We start from the raw sequence: 23,537 nt of genomic DNA on the forward strand, positions 1-23,537 counted from the left end.
TTGTCAATTTTGCTCTTTGCTTGGATCAGAAGATTGAACCTGGCAGAGAGATACTGTTTGGGACTAATTGTTCTCTGGAATTTCTAACCTTCTCTGGGCTTAGGAGGAGTCGGGAGAAGAAAATACATCATTTGAATGATGGCCATGGTTACAACAGGCCCTGCATGCCAACCAGAAGGAAAGAAAATACTTGCTGAGCAAAGTAACTGGAAAGCAGTTGCTCATATTTTAAACTAAGCTACATGTTCGAAATCCAGAATAATATAGACTTTTGGACCAGCAATCACTTGGAAAAAAGCTTTCTGGCTGGAAAGCAGCATGTGGTGTTATGGATGGAAAGGACGATTGCAGTGCCTTTTCCCTGGGCATTTGGCGCTGCCAGATACTGGGGGGCCATCTCAAGCATATTTACTTACTCCAACAGATTTCTCAATAATTCCAGCAACAGAAAGAAATTGACCAGCTCAATGGGGTGCATGTGACCAGGTAGTAGAGTCAGGACAAACCTGTCAGGCTGCTGAGCCCGATGGTAACATTTCCATCCTGCTGAGGCCTTGGTGGGTAAACACTTAGATGGACACATGGGAATTGAGGTAAGCGCTACGTGAGGCACAGTGGTACTGGACAAATGTCACACGTCCAGCTGGGCAAATCCCCAGGATGTCAGATCACAAGGGCTATTTCCAGGAAAGGCTGACCCTTACTGTTTCCATGCGCTTCCCCTGATGCTCAGTGAAGCTCAGAAGTTTCAGTTCCCTTGCAGGCCACTTAATAAATTCCCAATGAGCACACAGGGCACGTCTAACCCTATGGTATTTGAGATGGAACATCACGGTCATCACATGATAGAGGCAGAATTAGACTCTGAAAACCTGGGCTTGAACCTTAGATGTCATTTACCAGCCAACTGAGTCCAGGAAAGTCACAGTCTCATGGAGTATTCATTTACCTTCCCATGAAGTTGAACCTATCTACTTCACGGGATCATTCTGAGGACAAAATGAGATGAGGCATTTGTCCTGTCCTCGTCATATGTCAGATGGTGGTGTTTCTAACTTACTTATTCTAAGGGCTTTAGATACTCCATCTCTTTTAACCTGGACAAAAACTTGTGAGGTGGATGATATTTTTATCCCCATTTTACAGAGCAGGAAAACTGGACCCCAGACTATTAAAGTGACTTGTCAAGGTTATACCACTAGGTGGCAGACCCAGGATTTGAACCCGTTCTGTCTAGCTCCAGAGAGCAAGCCTGAGCACACTGCACTACTTTCCAGCAGAGGAAGCGGGGCAGTTCTCTTAGAGGTGTTCTTCATTTTTGTTTGGAGAATCACAAGTACTTTGTTAATGTTCCAGCATCCAGTTTAGGCTTTTTAAATCTGAGGGCACTGAGAAGAGTCGAAGCCCTTTAAACAGGGAATGCTGCATGCAGGTTTGCTCTTTGGAAGAGTGGAGACTTCAGGGTGGAGGATGGATGGGGCAGGTGAGGGAAGTGGGCAAAACTGAATGCAGGAGTTGGGTGGGAAATTTGTTCATACAACCCTGGAGAGGTCATAGGGGAGCAGAGCTCACCTTCGTCAGTACCTCTCAGGCCCAGACAGGGAGTTGTTGTTAAGGGCTGGTGCTGTTTCCAGTCTGGTCGGAGAAAAGCATTTTTCCTTCTGAAGCGAGTGGCCCACACTAATGGAAGTAAACTTGAAGGGTTGTACTACATGTGAGAAGAGAAACCATGGTTCTCTTGGGTGGATGCAGTGGACTACCCTGCTCTGGTTGTGGAGCTGGTGGGATGCAGCTGTGACCATTCCTAAGATGGCTCTCTGGGGACCACCCTGGGCAGAGTTCTCCGATATCCGACTGGACCCTTTGCTGCACTGTCATGACCAAGAGGATGGGGCATCCAGGAGAGCTTTAGCTTCCCTTCTCTGACTCCGGTTTGGGGTCTTTGCACCCACAGACTACCTCTCTCATCAATGCTTTTTCCTCCCTCTCCTCTGACCTCCTATCCCAGGACTCCGAGGCCACAGAGAGGCTGCTCGTCGGCCCTCTAGTTCAAGGCAGGGAGCCAGAACGCCTGGGTTCCAATCCTAGATCCCCTACAGGGCCACAGTGAGCATAACCCATAACCACAGGGTCCTCCCCAGCTGGCAGATGCCTAGCAGTGCCTCACTTTGTCTCCCCGACACTTCTCTTGGGGCAACCAGTGTAGAACTTGGGATGTCACCTCCTGGAAACTTCTTTGAAAGAAGTGAATGTGCCCACTTCCTACTCCCAAAGCTGGTCACAGCCTGCCCTGTGCGGGTCATCTGGAGACTTCCTAGTTCTTGATGCAGCGGTGAACAGATTTCTCAGCGCCTCTGCGCCCTTGTACCCTCATCTGAAAAATGAAGCTAGGAGTATTTTCCCTGCCTATTTCACTGGGCCTTTGTGACAGCTCACGTACCCATGCTGAAACCTATACGTACTTAAGATACTGTTATTTGTAGGCATTCTGGTAGGTTAAGGCTGAGCTCTCTTAGGCTTACTCGGACAGAAGTGAAGGGAGAAATTTCCTCTAGATCCCGGTCTCTCCCAGAGCCAACTGCTGCGGAGTACCCGGGTGTCGCTCCTCAGTGGGATTGACCGCGAGCCGCCCCTCTTTCCTCTCTCCCATTGGCTTTCACCTGCCAGAGGGGAGGCTGCTACGGGCCTCTCGGCCCGTCAATCAGGGCCGCCGGGCTCCGCCCCGCCCCTCCCGGGGGTTTATAACGGGAATTCCCATGGCCCAGGCTCTGGCATCCAACCTGCTGCCGACCCGGCCCTGCGGATCCCAGCGTCTGCCGCGCGCAGAGCACTCGCTCGCTCTCTAGCTCCCTCCTTCGCGGTTCATGACCGCGCGCTCTGCCCGCAGCCTCAGCCAGCCCGCGCCGCACCTCCCCTGCCGGCCGCCCGCGGCCGCCGCCGCCGCCGCCGCCAGGGCCTCCGAGGGAAGGAAGGCAGCAAGGCAGGCGCGGCTGTGCACCCCGCGGAGCCTGCGACCCCGGCCCGCAGCCCACTGGCACTATGCTGCCCGCTCGCTGCGCCCGTCTGCTCACGCCCCACTTGCTGCTGGTGTTGGTGCAGCTGTGCGCGGTTCGCGGCCACCGCACCGCCGGTCCTCGGGTAAGTGCGCCCCCAGCCGCGCGCCCACCTGCGGAGCCAGTCCGAGGTCGCTCGCCCTCATCCTTGGGGGAGGGAGAAGGGCGGTGTCAGACCCTGTCCTCCCATCACCTACTACCCAGTCCCCTGCCGGCTTCTTGGCGAAGTTGCTGAAATAAAAATTTCTCCCATTGTCTTTCCCCCCACCCCCAATCCTTTCTTGCAACACTGACTCTGCCTACCCTCTACTACCCCCGAACTGTCACTGATGTTTTTTTCCCCCCGTCTCTTCTCTCAGGGCATTTTGCTCCAAGACCCTTAGAGGTGCCTCCGTTGTCCTAGAGAGGCTCGCTCTCCGCCGAAGCAGGGCTGCCCTGTGGTCTCACACTGCGCTGGCGTTCTTGGCAGGCGGCGGGGGGCAGCTCTGCCTCCAGAGTTTTAAGTTACCCGAGAGCCACACAAGGACTTTGTGTTGTTGTTTTAAAAAGCTATCGCTGCTCGTAAAACCCACAGCAGATAATTTTAATGCTCCCTCCTGCTGGGGCGGCCTTGGAGAAGGGTAGAGGTGGGGGGCTGTGGAGACGTGGTGGAGGGGAGCTGCGTGCGCAGTATGTATGTAAGGGTCTCTTCCCCTGGGTTTGGGGCTGGGAGCTTGGACTAACTGTTGAACCTTGATCTGATTGGAGTTTCTGAACGACATGAAATGTGCCAATTCTGTGCACAGGACAGGCTGTCCAGGGCATTATAAACTGTCCTGGAACCGACAGCATTGTGTTCATTTCTGGTCTAGATTATTGCACCTCCCCACCCCCCGCCCCCGCCCCCGCCCCCACCTTGGTCTAATGAAGGAGTCCACTGCCTTAAAAATGTACTATTAAACTCCCTCATTATTCATTTGATCAAACATATCCAGACAATCTCTGGCCAAGAATTAGCTTATGTCAGGGCATTCACCTCTCAGGGTAGCTGCTTGCCTCAACTGGCATCAGTCAGAGTCCATGGAAGTAGCTAGGATCTTTGGAAAAACAAGTTTGGCTGCTTAACCAACGTGTGGTTTCCTGGATATCCTTGGGCCTCTCCTCATTACCACCTGTTCGGATTGCAGGTTCTTTATTCATAGTGCTCGCTATATGAGAATCATCTTTATAGCTGTCGTGTGTGCAGCAAAAGCCTTGCAAAGTTTGACGAGCCTTAATGACTGCCCAGATGCTGGCTGATTACATCCGAGCCCAGCTATCACTGTGAGATCAGATTTGCAGCCACTTAGGAAAGAAAAGTGTTTGTCCCCGTGTTGGGCCGGCCCTTGCTTTTATGACCAGATGTGCAACAGCAGCGGTTAAAGTGAGGCAGATTAGATCCAGGGCGTGTCATAAATCCTCGACAGCAGGCATTCCCAAAGCTGGGGCAAGTAAGGGCTCCGGGAGTGACTTTTATGGATGCAGATGAGGATGCCTTTTAAATGAAGCTGCTTGGTTTGATATTAGGACTCACAGCTTTTAAACTCCGAGGTCAGGAGAGCCATGGCGTTCTCTCCAATAATTAGGAACAGTCAAGACAGAGACGCAGACCAGAGCACCCCGACTGAAATCTGGATGCCCGCCCACATGAGAGGCCCGAGGACAAATGGTGGGGGTCTTGTTTGCTGCTGGGCATGTCTAGCGTCTCAAGCCATATGGCTCTCCTTCCCTGTCTCTCCTGAAATTGGAGGAAGCAACTTTTAGGGGAAAGCTAGGGACTTTAGGGGAAAATAGGGTATTGGTTAAGTCTCCCTCCAGCTTCTTTACTTTTTTCATTTGATAGAAGTGATAGAACATAAACAGAAATTGTAAATAGGTTCATGTGTGTCCCAGCTACATTCTCTCTCTCTTTCTTTCTCTCTCTTACACACATGCGCGTGCACACACACACACACACACATGTGCTTAGAAATACCCAGGGGAAGCTGCTATATTGAGTATATGGTTACCTGAGTGCATTTATAGGCAACAATAAGGCTACCATTTATGAACACTTGGGCTAGGCATTTCTAGGATTGCTTATGCTTATAAAGAACATTTTGCAAGTGAGACCCAGGGAAGCTAAACAGCTTTCTTGAAATACTCACAGTACATATGCAGCCCTGGGAGCCATATCCCAGTTTATACGGATTTACAGGTTGAGTGCCTGCCACAGCACCAAGCAGCTGTAGGGAGTGTTCATCCACCTTGGGATACTGTTGCAGTTAAAGGAAGAGATGGCTCAGTGAGAACATACTAAACCCAGATGCCTCAGGCAAGTCTGTAAGAAAGCATTAATAATATTTTTGGGTGTCTATAGCACTGAAAGGTAATGTCTTTGAGTTCCTATCTATCCCTAAAGATTCCATGTCTCTTCTATAGCTTTTTGGTGGCCTCTGAAGTGTGGCTCTGGTGATGAGTGACAGTGTCATAGGAGGAGCAGAAACATCTGGCTTGTTGTAGTATTCCCTTGGGCACCCCTGGGTCTCTTCTGTTAATCTTTTGAGTGACAGAGGCTTAAGGATTGGCATCTTTTCCAGCTGGCTTTCTAGGAAACTGAGAGCATGCCCTTTCGGTTTAACTTTATCTGGCTCACTAATTGAGCTCCCCTGAGGCCTAGACCCCAAACCTTGCCCCCTTATTTGCTTCCTGCTTTCATAAAATTCCTGACATTTGTTTGACTCTGGAAACCAGCAGCAATCAAGTATCAGATTGGAAGCTATTATGTAGGAAGCACCTGAGTTTTTGGTCTCTCAGCTCTGAGCAGCTGCGTTGCTACCTGGGACACTGGTTAGGATCCTTTTAAGCAACTGTTTCTTTAATCCTGTACAATTTACTGAAAATATTTCGGGTGGAGGATGGGATGGGGGTGAGGCCCTCCTGGGTTGGTAGAGTCTGCTTGATGATCAGGCTACGCCAAATACCCATCTTTGCCTAATCCTCTATCTGTCCTCAAAGACCAGGAGCTGGCTGAGGGGCAGAACTGTGCTCATCTTGTCCATCGGTGTATCCCCAGAACTCAGCACAGGGGGTTGTTTTTGTTGGTGTTTGTGGAATGAACAAATAAATGCTGATAATACGTATTTCACAATGATCCATGGGTACCACTTTCTGGGTGCTTTCATAGAACTGGAGGCAGGAAAGAGATTTAAGAAGTTGGAGAAATGGGAAGGTCAAGAAGTCTGAATAAGAGATTTGATTTTTTAATTGTTTTAGGTCTATTCTTTATTCGTCCTCTCTCCTGTCATTTACTTGGTTCATCCTGCAAAACCCAGCACCAGCATCACTCTAGGAACTTCTGCAGAACACTCTATTGGGTAGAATGGATCACTCTCACCTTTGAACAACTTCTGTATCTGATTTACTTGTGTTTTAACTTTTGCTAATGCTTCTGCAGTGAGCATCTTAAAATCGAGCCAGCATCTTTGTCTTCTTAGCGCTAACTGGCCCCTTCAACATTTCTCACATGATCCTGGCTTGTTAAATGAGCAAGCTTGAAAGCCCTTGAGGGTGGAATACAGATCTTAGTGGGCACACTGCAAAGCATTCTGAAATATTTATTGAAATGAATTGGACTGTCCAGTGATTTCCAAGCTGGACCTCCTGCTTGCATTTAGACATGAAATTGGTTCCTTACAAGTGATTCCCCTCTCCCTCATTTTTAGGCTTTTATTCTTTGTTTAAAAATAAGTATGTACGGTGGTTATGGGAGGTTTAGGGGAGGAGAGACTGAGCAAGCAAACTTGGATGGGAAACAGGCTTTAGTTTTACCCTAAATTTATTTATTTTTTATTTTTTATTTTTTTACCTTGCAGATGTCTAATGTGAGGCAGCTTCCCTTCCATTTGAGATAGTTCCCTTCCATTTGACTAGCCTGCCTCAGTGTCTGGACCAGGGTGGGTATTTGTGTCTACATAGATGTCCTTCTTATTATCTGCGTGCCTGACAAGACACCTCCTTTTCCACATGGGGGATTTATCTGAGATGCTAGTCAGGTGTTGGCCAAGAACTTGGTTTAAACATTTCGATAGAGCTGATACGTGAAATCTAAAGGAACAAAATCGAGGAGGACAGGAAAAGGGAACAATCATCTTAGAAACTCTAGGGCATGCAATCAAATGGAAAACACTTTGAAATTGTCTTATTATCTCCTAATGTTGAACATTCACATTTCTGTGGCCCAGCAATTTCACTCTTAGGCATATATGCCCAAGAGAAACTCATGTCCAGAAAGAGACAAATGCACCTATGTTCACAATACCGCAAGCTTGGAAAGAGCCCAAATACCTTTTAGTTAAAGGGAAGATGAATAAACCATGGCGTACTCACACAGTGGAGAATTAAACTCTATCAAAACAAATGAATGACAGAGATGTAAAGATATAGTTGAATCTTGGTAATATGACATTAAGTAAAAGAAATGCACCCCCCAAAAATGCAGTACAACAGCTTCTATAAACTTATGAATAGCTGAAATTAAAGAAAAAAATCTTTTAGGAATACACATAGCTGCAATAAAACTATATAAAAACAAAAGCAAAGTAACGATGCACGCAGGACTCAAGGGAAGTTAGGACGAGGCAGCAGGGAAGATTGGCGGGGGAAACCACATGGTCGGTGTAAGTTAGTGCCAGTATGTTACCTCTTTTTGTAGGGAGGAGGGTGGATTTGAAGGTATTTGTCAATAGTAAAGATCTAGTAGCTGATTAAATAAAAAATGAAAGTGGGCCCTGCATGGACCAATGTTGAGTGTGTCATGAACTAAAAATTATGATTAATTCAATCCTTTGCACTTGAGGTCAGAAAAAAATATATACCCTAAGTAGGGACTCCTTTCTTGCTTCCTTCTGTTCCCCCCACCCCCTTTCCAGATGTGCATGTGGCCCTCCCTAAAATACCACCTTGGGGAGTGATTATTGGCTTTTGTTTCAATTCTTGGCCAGTTAGACCCAGAGCAGGCCCAGACCCTGGCATAAATATCTACACCAGCTGGCCAAAGGGCTCGTGTAAAGCTGAGCTGGCGGCAGGCAATCTTTCCTCTCCCTTGCTCAGGGGAATCAGCCCTGGACATCTGAGTGCACCCCCCAGCAGAGTAGGAAAGTTCACTAGCTGAGGCCTGGGTCAGAAGCCTTATTTGCCAATGGCGGGGGGCGGGGTAGGTCTGTTTCTGGTTTGATGCCTGTCTTCATTCAGAGCTCCTTTCTCCCCACTCCCGCTCGCAGAGGCTCAGGGAGGGGGGCATAGCCTTGCTTAGCAGGTACAGGGCACCCTTTCTCTCCCGACCACATAGAGATCTATTGTTTAAGCAGCCAAGTTCCTGGCATTGCTGGTGGCGGTCGGGGCTGTCCATGTGGAGGGCCCCCCTCCTTCAGCATTTGTCACTGTGGAGCTGTTTGGGAGAGGACAAGGGTTGGGTTGCGGATGAGAAATCGATCGGACTTGCTTGTGAGGCCTGCCAAACAGGGTTAGCATTGTACATATGTGCTCTGCACAAATCCTGAGTCACTCAGGGGGTAAGAGGATTAGATCTCCATGAACACTTCCAACAGCTCCAAGAAGACCCCAAAGCAACATCGGTCATTATCGCAACTAATTGGATTTCCCTTTGCAACTGACATCATTCTAAACTGAATTGCTAGATCACAATCTTACCTTTGGCAGACATCTAAGCTTGTTATGTATGGAGCTTTGTGTACTTCCTGGGTGTTGCCTCGGTGGGTTTCAGCCTCATTTTTTTGGAACCAGCATGGGACAGCCTCTCCAAAGTAGAGAAGGCCACTCAGGAGAACTAGTGTCTCAGCAGAGCCTCTCCCACCACCAGGCAGGACCAGGACAATATGCCAGGGACTTTGAAACCTGACAAATACTCTGTGAATATGAGTAACATGGCCCTCCCCCTTAAAAACAATTTCACACTCCAACGTCGATGTAATAAGTATAACTACTCATCTGCAAGATAAGAGCTTTTTATTTATTTATTTATTTTGGTAAGTATTCACAGTAGAGAAACACTGGATCCACTTCCCAGAATAGTTTGTTTTTAGGACTAGATAAGCATCTCTAGGACAGTGCTGGGAGTGTTAAATATTTTTTGTGGATGTTTATTGTGCATCTCTTCTTGAAAAATTCTGCAAAGCTCCTGGAGAAAGGACACAAAAGTAGATAGTAAGTAAGAGGGTGGAATAGAGAGTGTCATGAAAGGCTATGGATCACTCCTGGCACACAGCGCTGCTGACCTGCTCAGAAATAACGGCCGCCAATAGGCTTTTTTGCCAGGATGGAAATATTCTGTATCTGCACTGTCCAATATTAGACACGTGTGGCTATTGAAGTTTTAAACATGGTTAGAACAACTGAGGAACTAATTTAATTTGTTTTTAATTAATTTAAATTTAAATGTTAATGGCTACATGTGGCTAGTGGCTATTTCACTGGACAGCATTGGTCTCTAACGTGCCCAGCCTACTTCTGACTGAATATCCCCATGTGCCCCAGACTTCAGCTGCATGAAACCACGTTGCATTTTCTGACCTCTCCTTTCCTCCCCAACTCTGTCTTTTAAAATCCTGCCCTTTACTCGAAAGGCTCGAATGACTCCACACAGCCATCCCAGCCTCACTGCAGGCAGAGTTCAGCTCCCTGTGCCTTGCTTCCCTCTGGAGCCGCGTGTGTCCCCATCTGTCCTGTAATCCAGCTGACCATACAGGCTTTGGAGGCACATGGACCCAGTGTGAGTCTGGCTCTGCCACCGTGAGCCTGGCCTAGTAATTGGGTCCTCAGTTCCCTGATTCATCCAGTGGAGGTCACAGTATCTATGTTCCAGAGAGGTGGTACGAATGAAGTGGAATGTCTTAGCTTCCCGTTCCTATTCTTGTTGTAACAAATACCACAAACTTAGTGGCTTAAACAACACACATTAAAAGAGAGTTTTCCATGAACAGGTCTCAATAGGTTAAATAATCAGCAAGGCTGAATTTCTTTCTGGAAGGTTTAGGGGAGACTCTGTTTTCTTGCTTTTCCCACTGCCTGCTTTCCTGGGCTCCTAGCCCCTTTTCACCTTCAAAGCCAGCAATAGCTGGTCCAGTCTTTTCATGCTGCATCTCTGTGGTTCTGACTCTTCCGCTTCCTTTCTCCCCATTTAAGGACCCTTGCAATTGATTACATTGGGCCCACCATGCGTGTCCCGACTGGGCTCCTTATTTGGAGGTTAGCTGATTAGCAACCTTAACTCTACCAGCAACCTTAATTCTTCTTTGCCAGGTAACACAACAGTGTGAGGATTAGGACCTGGACATCAAGGTGGGCCATTATTTTGCATACCACATTCATTAAGGGTCTAATACGGTACCTGGCTCATAAAAGGTGCTTGATAGATGGGGGCCTTTATTATGACCTGTATCTATTCATTTCTTTCCTTTACAGTTGGGAGTACCTTGATGGAAGAGCTGTTTAATTCTTCTTATGAATTCCATCCTGCCCATTAACAAGTGTTTAGTGTTTATTGAATAATACAATTTTTGATAAGTGTAGTTTGTTTCTCTCCTTGTAAAGAAATATTGAACAGTATAAAGAAGTACAATGCAAACCAGAATATATCATCCCCTTTGTGCAAAAGAAATTGGTTATTGTATAGAAAAATTGGGTAGATTATATGTCACGCTGTTAATGGTGGTTATCATGGGGATGTTCCATTTCCGCAAGATGGGTCTTAGAAATTATTAAAATAACTCTGTTTACAATGAGCATCTTTTAATCTTAGAGGAAAGTAATGACCATTAAAAGTTGTATGATTTTTTAAAAGAAAGCTCAGACCTGTCTCAATCCAGCCTGATTCCCCAAAGTCACCGATGGATTCGGTCTGCATCTGACACAGTTGGTCTGTGCTCTAAGTTGCCAGCACTCTTACTCATTTTCAGCGTGTTTTGAACTCAGTCTGCTTTAAAGGAGAGTCTTCAATTTATCTCAGCAGGACATAACTGCAAAAAATGTATTTATTGCTGCTGGTGGGCATTTTAATTAGTATGATCACTTTGTAGAACTGCAGTTGAAATCGTACACTTTAACCTTGTAATTCCACTTTGGTATAAACCCTAGAAAAACATACTTAAATATATACCAAGAGACATGTTTAAGGACGTCCACGGCAGCACTTTTTGGTAGTGAAAAATTGGAAACCAGCTAAATGTCCATTAACAGGAGACTAGAAATAGAAATTGTGGTATATCTAAATAATGGAATACTGCACAGCACTGAAAATGACTGATCTAAAGCTATACTCATTATCATGGCTCAGTTTCATAATCAAAATACAGGATGAAAAATGACAAATTGTAGAAGAACGTATAATGCTGCTATTTATATAAAGATTGAAAGCATGCAAAACTACTTGTGGTTTTGGGGTACATTCATGTGTAAAAATGTACGAGGAAACTAAGGGCAGTGATTAACCCTGAAGCCCAGGTTAGTGGTTACCTAGGGAGGCAAACATGTTGGTTGGTAACATTTTATGTTTTTAAAGCGGGAGGTGAGTACATGGACTTTTAAATTCCTCTTTGCATGTATTACATAATACATCATAAAATTTTTCATAAAAATAAAAGCGTATTTGGATTGATCACAACAAAGTTTTGAGAGCAAATGATAAAAGTGATGCTTCTGTAAGGGGCCCTCTGTTCCATGCTGCTGATTAAGATTTTCCTTTCCCCTGAAAAACATGCTTAGGGACGTTTGGCCACACTTGTGACCTTGGCTGCAAGTGCCGGTCACCTCCCTTTTTCCCTCGCAAGGCCCCGAGGCCACGCTTCCCCCCCCAGCTCAGGGCCAGGTGCAGGGGCGGCTCCTTTTCCAGCCTCTGCCTTTTGGCGCCTGTGTTGTTTGCTGCCCTGGGCCTCTGCTCTTCTCACTGCACTTGCTCTCCCTAGATGATTAGGGACGAAGTTGATCATTTTCTCAAATTCATAGGACATTAGTTAGGGTTGCCAGAGTTGGTAAGTAAAAACTAATATAGGATTGCCTAAATTGTAAATTGTGTAAATTTGAATAATGTCACGGAATAATATAAATTGCGAATGATGTAATGTAAAATGTAAATTGCATGAATTTGAAGTAGCATAAGCAACAAGTGATGTTTTTGTATCATTATGACCCAAATAAGAAATTACTTGTTCTATTGAAATTTAAATTTTACTGGGGCTTCTATATTGTATCTGGCAATACTACATTCCATTAGTTCATTTTCTTTGGGAATCATCTGGACAGATATTTTGCTAATTTTTAAAATAGAAATGGTAGCTTTTTTTTCTTCTACCTCAATGACTGACTTGGAAGAGGGTTTTTTTTTTTTTTTTTTTTTGATACTTAGGTATTAATCTGTTTTTCTGTTATGTCTGGTAAATGCCTTTCATTATGAAAAGACAATGGTTTTAATCTACTAAGTTTTACATCTTTATATAGTTAATCTGTCATTATGGTTTCTACCTTTGGTGTCAGGATAAGAAAGGGTCTTCTATTATTATAGAAATTATAAGAATTTAGACTCTCCTTCATCTTTGGATGCTTTAATTAAAAAAAAAACAACCTTTTTTTTTTTTTTTATGAAAACTGCCAAGTATACATAAAAAAGAAGAGAATGCCCATGGAACCCTCACTCATTTTCAACAATGAACAACTCCTGACTAATCTCATTTCTTCCACACATTTTCCTAGTTCCCTGCTCATATTATTTTGAAGGAAATCAAGACATCATATCTCATCATTTATAAATATCTCTCTCTCTCTAAAAGATACTCATTAAAAAAACCTAGTCACAATATCATATCACAACCAAAGAATATTAACTATAATTCTTTAGTACAATTCAATCAACATTTAGATCTCCCTAATTATCTCTCAGAATGCTTTTCTGTTTGCTTGAGTCAAGATTCAAATAAGGTCTACATAGTGGCTTAACTGTATCTTAAATCTCTTTTAATCTCTGAGTTTCCCTTCCATCTCCTTTTTACTTTGTAATTTATTTGTTGAATAAACAGGTTGTTTTAGGGTCTTCCACACTAGATTTTTGCTAATTGTATCCCCACAGCTTTGTGTAACATGTTCCTGTATCCTTTATATTTCTCGTAAAGTGATGGCTCAATCTGGAGGCTTGATCAGATATAGATTTGATATATTTTTTTGACAAGTATAGTTCATGGTAGTTGGTATGTATGTCCATCAGAAGGCATATAATTAATCTGTGATATTAGCACCCAGCGATGATCACTTTGGGACCTAATTAATTTGTTAGGAGTTGTCACTGATTTTTAAACAAGTAACAGGTTAAACTAAAAGAGCTTCTAACTTTTGTGTGGCATTGGCTTCCTTCTGGTCTCTGGTGTTACCATGGAGGGGTACAGAGGAAGGGGCTTAGGTGCCAACATTCCTGTTTTAGCAGCAGCCTGTTGATGGGGAGGCTGTGTGTGACTACAGAGATGTCAGGGGGAAGCTCTGCCCGAGTTCTTGTTTGGTGGCCAAGAAAGGGGAGTCTCCTTGGTTTCGGGTGCTAGCATTGAGGGCATGAGGGAGCTGGTTTGACTCTCTAGTGCTCATCGGGAGGTCTTTAAACTGCACTTGTAGACCAGGCTTGTGTGTGATCTTTGGTACATATACATCAGTTGGGGATTTATGTTACATGAAGTAGATACCATATTTTGAACTGGCTTACCTAATGAAGGGCTCAAGTAATAGCAGGTATTGATATAAGATTTGATTCAGTGTCTTAATGGTGTCAGCAAACACTTAGTGAACTGGTGTCTCTCCCCTCTGCCTTTTGTGATGTCTGTTTAATCCGAAGCCTTGTTTCTCGTGGTAGCAGAATTGCTGCAGTGGTTCCATGCTTCGTATCTATACATCCCACTTTCTAGAAGAGGGAAGAGAAAATTGGCTTCTAGTAGCCCCTTCCTAGATGCTCTCAGACAACTTTGGCTCTCAGCTTATTGATCTAAATTGGACCAAATGCCCATTTTTTTTTTTAACCAATTCCTTTGGAAAGGAGAGTGCTGTGCTGAGAGTGGCTTAGACTTTGATTCTTTACCAATAACTGTGGTGAGGTAGGCCCAGGACACCCATTTCCGGAGCTGGGGATCAAGTTATTCCTATTCCTCTCTCCTGACTGCATATGTGGCCATACTAGGGGGGCGGGGAGTGGAAGGGATGCTGGGATCCATAGCCTTTGTAGACCATCAGAGTGGTGGGATGGGAGTGAAGAGTGTGCTGGGCACTGATGGTCAGAGTCTAGAGAGGAGGGTCTCCTGGTACTGTGTGAGCAGTTCCTTCATCTATTAAAAGAAGACTAAATAACTTCCAAGGCTACTGCAAACACAGACATTCCCAGATTAGGAGCTGATAGGAAAAAGGGAATAGGAAGATTTTGGACACATTCAGAATTGAATAAATAGGCCAATGAAGATGATTCTAGAAGGCACCTCAAATGAGGAGAGCATGGTTATGTAAATCCACAGTTTTACCCATGAGGTAATGGCTGCCCTGGGCCAACAAGCCACAGCTCATAGCCAGAGCCCAGATCTTCACCTCCATTGCTCTGTCCATGACTTTTCCACTCACAGATGCCCTGGAGAACTTGGGAAAGTGGTGTGAGTCTAGCCAAGGGAAGGAAATAGCCTGAATTTTAGGAAAGGATTATATTTCTAAGTTGCCTTTGGCTAATTCACCAATTTACAGTGGTTGCAGCCAAATAACTGAGGATGCGGGAAATCTTCATTATTCTTGCCACTGACTTTTGAGGTTAGTACACCTTCCATTTTATAGGGTTCTGGTTTCTCAGTCCCTGTTTTCTGCAAAGGCTGAAGGTTTTAGTTGGGAAATGTGCAGCAGAACAAGTAGAACAAGTAGCTGGTAATATAGTTTGAAGACGCGAAGGTAGATCTTGGCATCAGACTCTTAATGTTTGTTAATAGCAATGCAAATCAGTGCAGATGTACACTGAGTCACATGGCAAATGGGCTGGATGGAGCACAAGGGGCATATTTTATGGTTGGCACAATATATTCCTGGGAGGCCTTTTAAAATCAATACCCAATTTCAAGGGTTGAAACAGAAACCCTTTGTATTTGTTGAAGAGCATCCGAATGTGTCTAGGGCCCTCCCTCTGTGGATACTTTCTCCCTACCTTTCTGACAGTGACTTCAGAAAACCTTGGGGTGAATTCATTGCTGTGCTGAGCAGAGGACAAGAGCATTGCTTCCATACATCTTATCTTCTCCTTGCCTTTGAGGGTCACATACGCTCTCCTGGTAGTGTGTTGTTATGCTTTCTTTTCCCATCAAGGTAAAGGCTTAGAAAACTAGGCCCACAGCCTAGGCTCCATCGATTGCCAGTTCCCAGTTTCGTGCCTTTTCTTTCTTCATAGCTGCAACTATCTTGATAATGAAATGAATCTCCCTCCTCACTGCTGGGTGACAGGTGAAGTTTGAGCTGTTACCATTTGACTAGCTGCCTGCTTTCTTGTCCGTCTAGAATGCAGTATACTTAGTGGTTTGGGGCCAAAGAGACCTAGGATTAAGTCATAGCTTTGCCACCTTCTAGCTGTGTGTTCTTGGGCATATTAACTAAATTCTAAGCTTTAATTCCCTCATTTGTAATTTAAAGCTATCACTTCATTAGGTCATTGTGGAACTTAAATGAAATAATGTCAGGATGCTCAGTAAATGTTAACTGTTCATAAAAATAGCAGATAAAGCAAAAAAAATTTGAGAGATTCATATGAGAGCCCAAAATTGTTATGTTTCCCTTAGTTTTTCCCCAATATATGGAAGATTTCTAATCTGTGGTTCTATCTACTTTTGTTTAAAATGAAACTAGATTTTATGCAATAAATTCCTTCCATTTCCCAACCTGCCGTAGGTCAGGAGGACCCCTTAAATGGAATCAGCAGAGGAGATGCTCTTTGAATGTGATCTCTCCATATGCAATGTTAGCTGCATCTTCTCCAGGAACTGTATACTCTTCTCTACCCTGAAATCTTTGGTTTTCTCTTTTCCTGGAATGGTAGGTAGGTCGTTTTCCTGAGTTTAGCATCTGAAGGAAGCTCGAGTGAGCCTGATCACTTTTCTTTTTTCTCTAAGACCGTGAGAAGCAGTTTTGCCATTAAGAGGTAACAGGAAGGCCCTGCTGACGTGTCTTCCTCATAACTTCTGGGCTTGGGGATCAGGCGGTGACTGCCCAGTATGTTCCAGATCTGGTCCCCAGGCAATTCCATGGAGCAGGAGGAGCAGGGCCTGGTTTTTCTAGCCCTCTTCCTCACCCTGTGCCAACCCTTCCCTTGTCTGCAGTTGGAAAGCCATTCTGCAGGTAGGCCCACACCCTATCTCCAAGCTACTTTCAGAGCATTTCAGAAACAAAACCCCTTGCTGTTAGCATGATTTCCTGAAGGGATATTTCCAGAGAATGTGGCTTGTGCCAACCACATCCACTTTTTTTTCCTTCTGAATACTTTAATTGGTGTATTAAGACCATTGATGTTTAAGGTGATTGTTGTTGATATAGTCAGATTAATATCTATTATATTTGATTCTGTTTTCTATCTGTTGTTGTGTTCTTTGTTCCTATTTTTGTCTTCTATTCTTTTTCTGCCTTCGTGCTTTTAATTGAGCATTTTATTATTGGATTTAGCTTGTCAGTTATACTACTTTTTAAAATTTTATTTTTTAAAAACCTTTTTTAGTAGTTGCTTTAGAGTTTGCAGTATATACATTTATAACTAATTCAAATTCACTTTCAAATAATACTATGCCCTTCATGGGTAGTGGAAGCACAGTTGACTCTTGAACAATATGGGGTTTAGGGGTGACACAGCTGAAAATCTGCCCATAACTTTTGACTCCTCAAAAATTTAACCACAATTATCTTTTGTTATCTGCAAGGGTTGGTTCCAGGTTCCCCTGTGGATACCAAACTCTGTGGATTCTCAAGTCTCTTATATAAAATGATGAAGAACAATGCATATAGTCAACCCTCTGAATATGAGGATCCCAACCGTGGATTTGAAATACTATTTTCCATCCACATTTGGTTGAATCTGCAGATGTGATACCTGGGGATACAGAGAGCTGCTTGTATATTTATTGAAAAAAAATCTACATATAAGTAGACCATGCAGTTTAAATACATGTTGTTCAAGGGTCAACTGTACCTTATAATAACAAAATTTTCTAATTCTTTCTTCCTGTCCCTCGTATCATTACTGTCATTCACTTTACATATATATAAGCTATCATCATTGAATATATTGTTGCTATTATTATTTTGAATAAACCATTATCTATTAGGTCAAATAAGAATAAGAAAAATAAAGTTTTTTTATTCATTCTTTAATACTCTTCCTTATAGGTCAGATCCAAGTTTCTGACCTATAGCATTCTCATTCTTTCTGAAGAGCTTCTTTTAACATTTCTTATAAGGTGCTACTGGCAACAAGTTCCCTAAGTTTTTTGTTTTTTCTGACAAAAAATAATACCTTCAATTTTGAAGGATAACTTTGCAGGATATAGAATTCTAGGTTGATGTTTTTAATCTCTCAACATTTTAAGTTACTTCACTATATTCTTGCTTGTGTGATTTCTGAGGGGAACCCTAGTTCTTTCTTTGTTAGGTGAGGTGTTTTTTCCTCTCACTTTTTTGATAGTTTTAAAATTAATCTTTGATTTTATGCAGTTTGAATCTGATATGCCTGGGCATGGTTTGTTTGTTTGTTTGTTTTGGTATTATTTATTTATTTATTTATTTCATTTATCCTGTTTGGTGTTTTTTGAGCTTCCTGGATTGGTGTCTGACATTAATTTGGAGGAAATTTTCAGTTGTTCTTGCTTCAAATATTTCTTCTGTTCCTTTATCTTGTTTTTGTTTTGTTTTGTTTTGTTTTTAATCCTTCTGGTATTCTCATTGCAGGTGTTTATACCTTTTGTAGTTGTTCAACAGTTCTTTAAGATTCTGTTCTTATTTTATTTTATTTTTTTTGCTTTTCTCTTTGTTTTTCAGTTTTGGAAGTTTCCACTGATACATCCTCAAGTTCAGAGATTCTGGCCTCACCTGTATACAGTTTACTAATGAGTCCATCAAAGGCGTTCTTTTGTTACAGCGTTTATCTCTAGCTTTTCTTTTGAATTTTTTTTTAGAATTTCCATCTCTCCTCACATGACCCATCTGTGTTGCATGTTGTCCACTTTTTCTACTAGAGCCCTTAACATATTAATCATAGTCTAAAAAATTTTTGATTTGGTAATTTGAATATCTCCAACATATCCGAATCTGGCTTTGATGGTTGCTCTCTCTCTTCCAATTATGTTTTTATTTTTTATTTTATTTTATTTTTTTGCATTTTTGTAAGCTTTGTAATTTTTTATTGAAAGTTAGATTGATATCCTGGGTAAAAAACTGCAATAAATGGGCCTTTAGTAATGTAGTGGTGAGGTGTAGGGGGCAGGGAATTGTTCCACAGTCCTATGATTAAGTTTTGGGCTTTTAGTGAGCCTGGGCCTCTGGACTGTGAACTTCACAAGTGCTTCTCAGTGTTTTTCTCCTCTTAGGTGGGACAGAATGGCCAGGGGGAGCTAGAGTTGGAGACTTTCCTTCCTCTAGGTCAGTTAGACTCTGATAAAACCCTGATAAGTTAGGCTCTGGTAAAATAGTTTCTCCTGAGGGCAGGCCTCTTTAGAACAGAATGCTCTGGCTATTTCAAAGTGGGTAATTGTCCCTCCCCTCGTTGGAAGCATGGAGGGATTTTCTCTGATAGTTATCGTGAGACCTTGGTATATATTCTTGCCTATATCCAACACCCAAAGGCTCTCCCTTCTGTTAATTATGAAAAATCTGGCAACCAGGTATTCTCCATTGCTAAAGTGTGTTGTGCATTCCAATGTAGATTGCTTGTCCATCCCTCTGCTCACCATGGCTGATTGGGCTCATGACTATATACCACAATGGCCTGGCACAGTGCATAGCGCCTTTAATCAGGCCAGCCTGTAACTGGACATCATTATTGGCCTCTCAACTACCTCTTAACTGGCCTCCTTTCTGAGGAGCAGAAAGGAGGCCAGTTAAGAATCTTGTTATTCCTGTAGAATTATATTTCTCAGAGTATATGTCTGAAAGTATAGTCTGTAGCTCACCTGAGACATGACAGGGTCCAGGAATCTGCATTTCTAAAAAGTATTGTAGGTGATTCTCATGCACACTCTAGTTTTTTGACTTTTGTAGGCTCAAATTGTAGAAGGAGATAAAATCTATTGGGCAAGGCATGGAACCCTTGGCCTATGAAACCCATGACTGAAAAGATCATAAATGAATGCATATTTCATTTGCTTTTGCCAGTAGCTACTCACATCTATCAAGACAAGCTCCCTTGGGAGGAAGAGAGCCTCCTGATGTCTCTGGCATCTTCTCTCCCAAACGTTATGTTCATGTTTGAGGGTGGTGGAGCCAATCTTGTTTTGGGGATAGAGCCATTTTTGTACTGACATGAAATTGAGATTCTTAGCTGCACAGCTGCAGTTCTAAAAGGGTGATGTCCAATTCTTTGGAAGATCAAGTATTAAGGGCCATGTACAACTGCTATACCATGTGATGAAATTAAACATGAAGATTTCTTTTCTCGGCCCCTTGTCCCATACTCAGGAGATGTGGAGGATGATGAAAAGATGTGCTACAATGTATATTAGTACATTGGACTCTAAAAGGTTGCAAAGATATGGTCGGATTGCCCCACCGACCATCTTTGCTTCTTGTACATGGGGCTTTGGGTCTGAGCACTGTTCTAGTTAGGGAGATGCATTTTGATTCATTTCCTCATTCACTTATTTACGAGGTTGCTTTGATAGGGCTGTGGGAGGCAAGGAGGAAATTGCATTTGCATTAGATACAGGAAAACCACTAAGTTAAAAGACAAAGAGCATCCTGATTCCTCTTAGGGAGGGCCGTCTTCCAGAACAATGTGACAAATGTCCAAGAAAGGACATCTTTTGCCAGACAGAAGAATTGTGCAAGTGCTTGCTGCAAAAGGCTTTGTCTTATGTCTCTGTTTTTCAAATACACAACAAGCTATTCAATGGTACACATACCACTCCACTGGGAAACTGGGACTTGTCAGCTGGCAAAGCTGTATGATGCATTGGGAGAGAGAAGTTCAGTGCATTCAGTAGCTATTTACCCTGTCATTTTCTTGAGAAGCCTATTGTAGTAAACATCCGTTGCTTTGGTTTGCCCAGTATCTATTCTCTCTTTTCTGGTAATGGGACCTCTACCCTCTTTTGGGGAAAACCCTCCTTCACTCTCAGTCCCCATAACTTAAGTGGACTGATCCCACCTCCCAGTTGTAGTGTGTGTGACCTGGGCTTAATCAATCAGTGTGTGCTGTCTCCTGGGTCAGAGATGGTCATGTGACCCACACTGGGCCAATAAACTCAATTCTGAGATTTTTGTTGCAATTATGGAAAGAGAAGCTCTGGATATAGGCCTGTAGTGGTTGGTGGTCAGTTGATTACCATGAGTAAAAAAGCTTGCCTGAGCATAAAGCCAATATAGAACAAAACAAGCTGAAAGATAAAGAGGTAGATTTCTTATAATATATTGTGAACTTCTGGATATAGCTATGCTTAAGCTCCCTTGTATCCCCCATTTATATGTGCCGGCAACTTCCTGTGGTAGATTAAACATGACCACAGTTTCTCTGTGGTTCCTTCCATTAAGAGGTGGAGTCTATTCCCCTGCCTCTTGAATCTGGGTTGGTCTGTGTCTTGCTTTGACTCATAGAAAGTAATGGGGGCAACGTTGTATGAGTTCTGGAGACTGGCCCTCAAGGGTCCTTGCAGCTTCTGCCTTCACCCTCTTAGACCTCTTCCATGAAGCCACCATGTAAGAAAGGCAGTATACTGGAGGATGAGAGGCCACGTGCAGGAGAATTGAAGTGTCCTGGCCAATTGCTAGTACCATTTGCCCAGCATGTCAGTGAGGCCAGCTTAGAATCTTCTAGTCTAAGGGATCCTGCTGCTGAATGCAGCTGCAGGCTGAGTCCAGGTGGAACCAGCAGAAGAACCACTCAGTCAACCCACAGAATCATAAATTATTATTTTAAGCCATTAAATTTTGGAGTGGTTTGTTATATATCAATAAATAGCTGATATACTCTTTTTTTTTTAAAGCTTAAATCAGTTTGATTTTATTTTCTGTCATTTGCAACAGAGACTGATTTGCAATAGTTATGACTGATACACTTATGTAATAAACTAAGCTCTACTGGAAATATACCTTTGTGGAACTTCCTCTCACCTCTGCCATTGAGGCAGTGAAATCAGCTGCCTCCATTTAGAGCTTCACCTGTCAGGTAAGCATGTGAGAAGCCACTTGTTGGTGGAATCCATTTCTTGCTCTTTTTTTGGAACTTATCTGAATGATAGTGCCACTGTCCCTCAAAAGGTGAGTTTCTCTAGCACATGCACCTATGGGGAGGCCATTCAACAACCCTTCTCTACTGGGCACTTATATGATTTGACACTTGACATTCCTCCACCTCATTAGAAGAAGTTCTCTCCAAGATGACTTCTTGAAGTTGGTAGGCTCTCACACATTTGACTTTTGGGGTTCCTGGTCTGTCCTTAATATGCCTAGGAGATGCCAAGCATCAGTTACTTGAGACCAAGTAAGGTAGCAGAGTCAGTGAAATAGCACAGACCCTAGAGTTGGACACATGTGGGCTCAAAGGCTGTCTCTGCCACCTGCTAGCTGATGACCTAATTTCTTATATCACCATCACTTAGAAGATTTCAAAAATTAAGTGGTGCCCAGATCACACTGGCACATTAGGAAAAGAAGCAGACTCAATTAAGGGCAAGGAAGCACTGTTTTAGATTTGTTAAATTTGAGGCACCTTAAACCCAGGTAAAGTTTTCAGCATATATTCTAGATCAGACACAGACTAAGGAGCCACCAATGTGTAGATGAGAGTTAAAGTCATAGGTATAGCTAAAGTTGCATGATTAAACTGGAGAATGCTACCATTAAGTTGGGCATAGCAAGAAAACTCATGGATGAGAGTTGTAGCCCATGGAATTTTCCAAAGATGGCTGCATCGATATCCTCCATCCCACATTCTTTTTACTACTATGTGACAATGACATTTCTCCTAGAAACGGGGGGAGGGGGTTCTATGTCACTCTCTCATAAACTGGGCAGGCTTGTGACTCCAGTGGGGGTGATGTTGTGTGCCTTCCAAAGCTAGGTAATAAAAGAAGATGCAGATTCCTCTGGTTCCTTTGAAGCCCTTAAAATCTGAGTTTCACCATGTAAAATCTGAGTTTGCTGTGATGTGAAGAACTCAGGCCACAGGGAGAAGCCAAGTGTAGGTGTTTTGGCCAACAGCTCTAGCTGTGGTCTCAGCTCACAAGCAGTATCAATTGCCAGATGTATGAATGAAAACACTACCAGTAGATCCCTACCCCCAGCTATAAATTCAGCCCATAGCCTTTGAGTCCTTCATGAAGCAGAGAAAAGCCACCCCCACTGTGCCCTTTTCGCATTCCTGACCCATAGAATCTGTGAGCGTGACAACATTGTTGCTTTAAGTTGCTAAGTGTTAGGGTGGTGTGGACTGAATATTTGTGTCCCCACCATTCATATGTTGAAATTTTAATCTCCAATGTGATGGTATTAGGAAGTGGGGGCCTTTGGGAAGTGATTTGGTCTTGAGAGTGGAACTCTCATGAATTGGATTAGTGCCCTTATAAAAGTGACCCCAGTAAGTTCTCTCACTCCTTCTGCCATGCGAGGACTTAGTGAGAAGATCCCATCCTCACCAGACACCAAATCTGCCAACACCTTTATCTCGGACTGGCTAGCGTCCAAAACTGTAAGAAATGGATGTTTATTGTTTTAGCCACATAGCCTTACAGTATTTTTTGTTACAGCGGTCTGAACTGACAATGACATGGGATGATTTGCTCTGCAGCAATAGATAATTAGATAACCAGAACAAGGACAACAGAGAAGAGTCAAGAGAAGTGGAAAGATAACAGAGAGAGAGGGAAGCCTGAAAGAGGTCCAGACAGCTAACACCTCGGAGATTTCCAATGGCTTGGCCACTAGGAAACCATTAGCAGCTTCAGCAGGAGCACTTTCAGGGTGTCACAGAGGCTAAAGCCAGATTGTTGGGAAGGAGAAAAGTGGAAACGGAATGCAGGAATTTTTTCAATAATTTTGGCCATGAAACATGTGGCAGGAAGGGTTAGAATTAGATGGAGATACGAGGGGTCAAAGAATTTTCTTTAAAAGGTGGTAATGAGAGAGATTTGAGAGAAGAAAGTGGTTGGAGCTACAGAAAGAAAATACGTATTGGAAGGAAATAGGAAGCGTTGGATGAAAATGACCGTACTTATGCAGAAATGG

The 23,537-nt window shown here is 43.3% G+C and overlaps 1 protein-coding gene across 8 annotated transcripts in view; it reads left to right on the forward strand.

Annotated features, from left to right (window-relative positions):
• The first annotated feature begins 2,762 nt into the window (after nt 1-2,762).
• SMOC1 (SPARC related modular calcium binding 1) overlaps nt 2,763-23,537 on the forward strand; it is a 133,093-nt gene continuing 112,318 nt past the window's right edge. For 5 of the 8 annotated variants that reach the window (XM_016131270.2, XM_016131271.2, XM_016131273.2 and 2 more), the window contains exon 1: nt 2,764-3,138. In XM_016131270.2, the coding sequence (XP_015986756.1) occupies nt 3,040-3,138 (99 nt within the window). In that variant the 5' untranslated portion in view covers nt 2,764-3,039. Of the gene's footprint in view, nt 3,139-23,537 lie in introns of all 8 variants that reach the window. The other 3 variants (XM_016131275.2, XM_016131276.2, XM_036238611.1) reach the window with 2 other exon arrangements.

The sequence above is a fragment of the Rousettus aegyptiacus genome, unplaced genomic scaffold (assembly GCF_014176215.1).
Source record: "Rousettus aegyptiacus isolate mRouAeg1 unplaced genomic scaffold, mRouAeg1.p scaffold_m13_p_3, whole genome shotgun sequence".
In the NCBI taxonomy this organism is placed as follows: domain Eukaryota; kingdom Metazoa; phylum Chordata; class Mammalia; order Chiroptera; family Pteropodidae; genus Rousettus; species Rousettus aegyptiacus.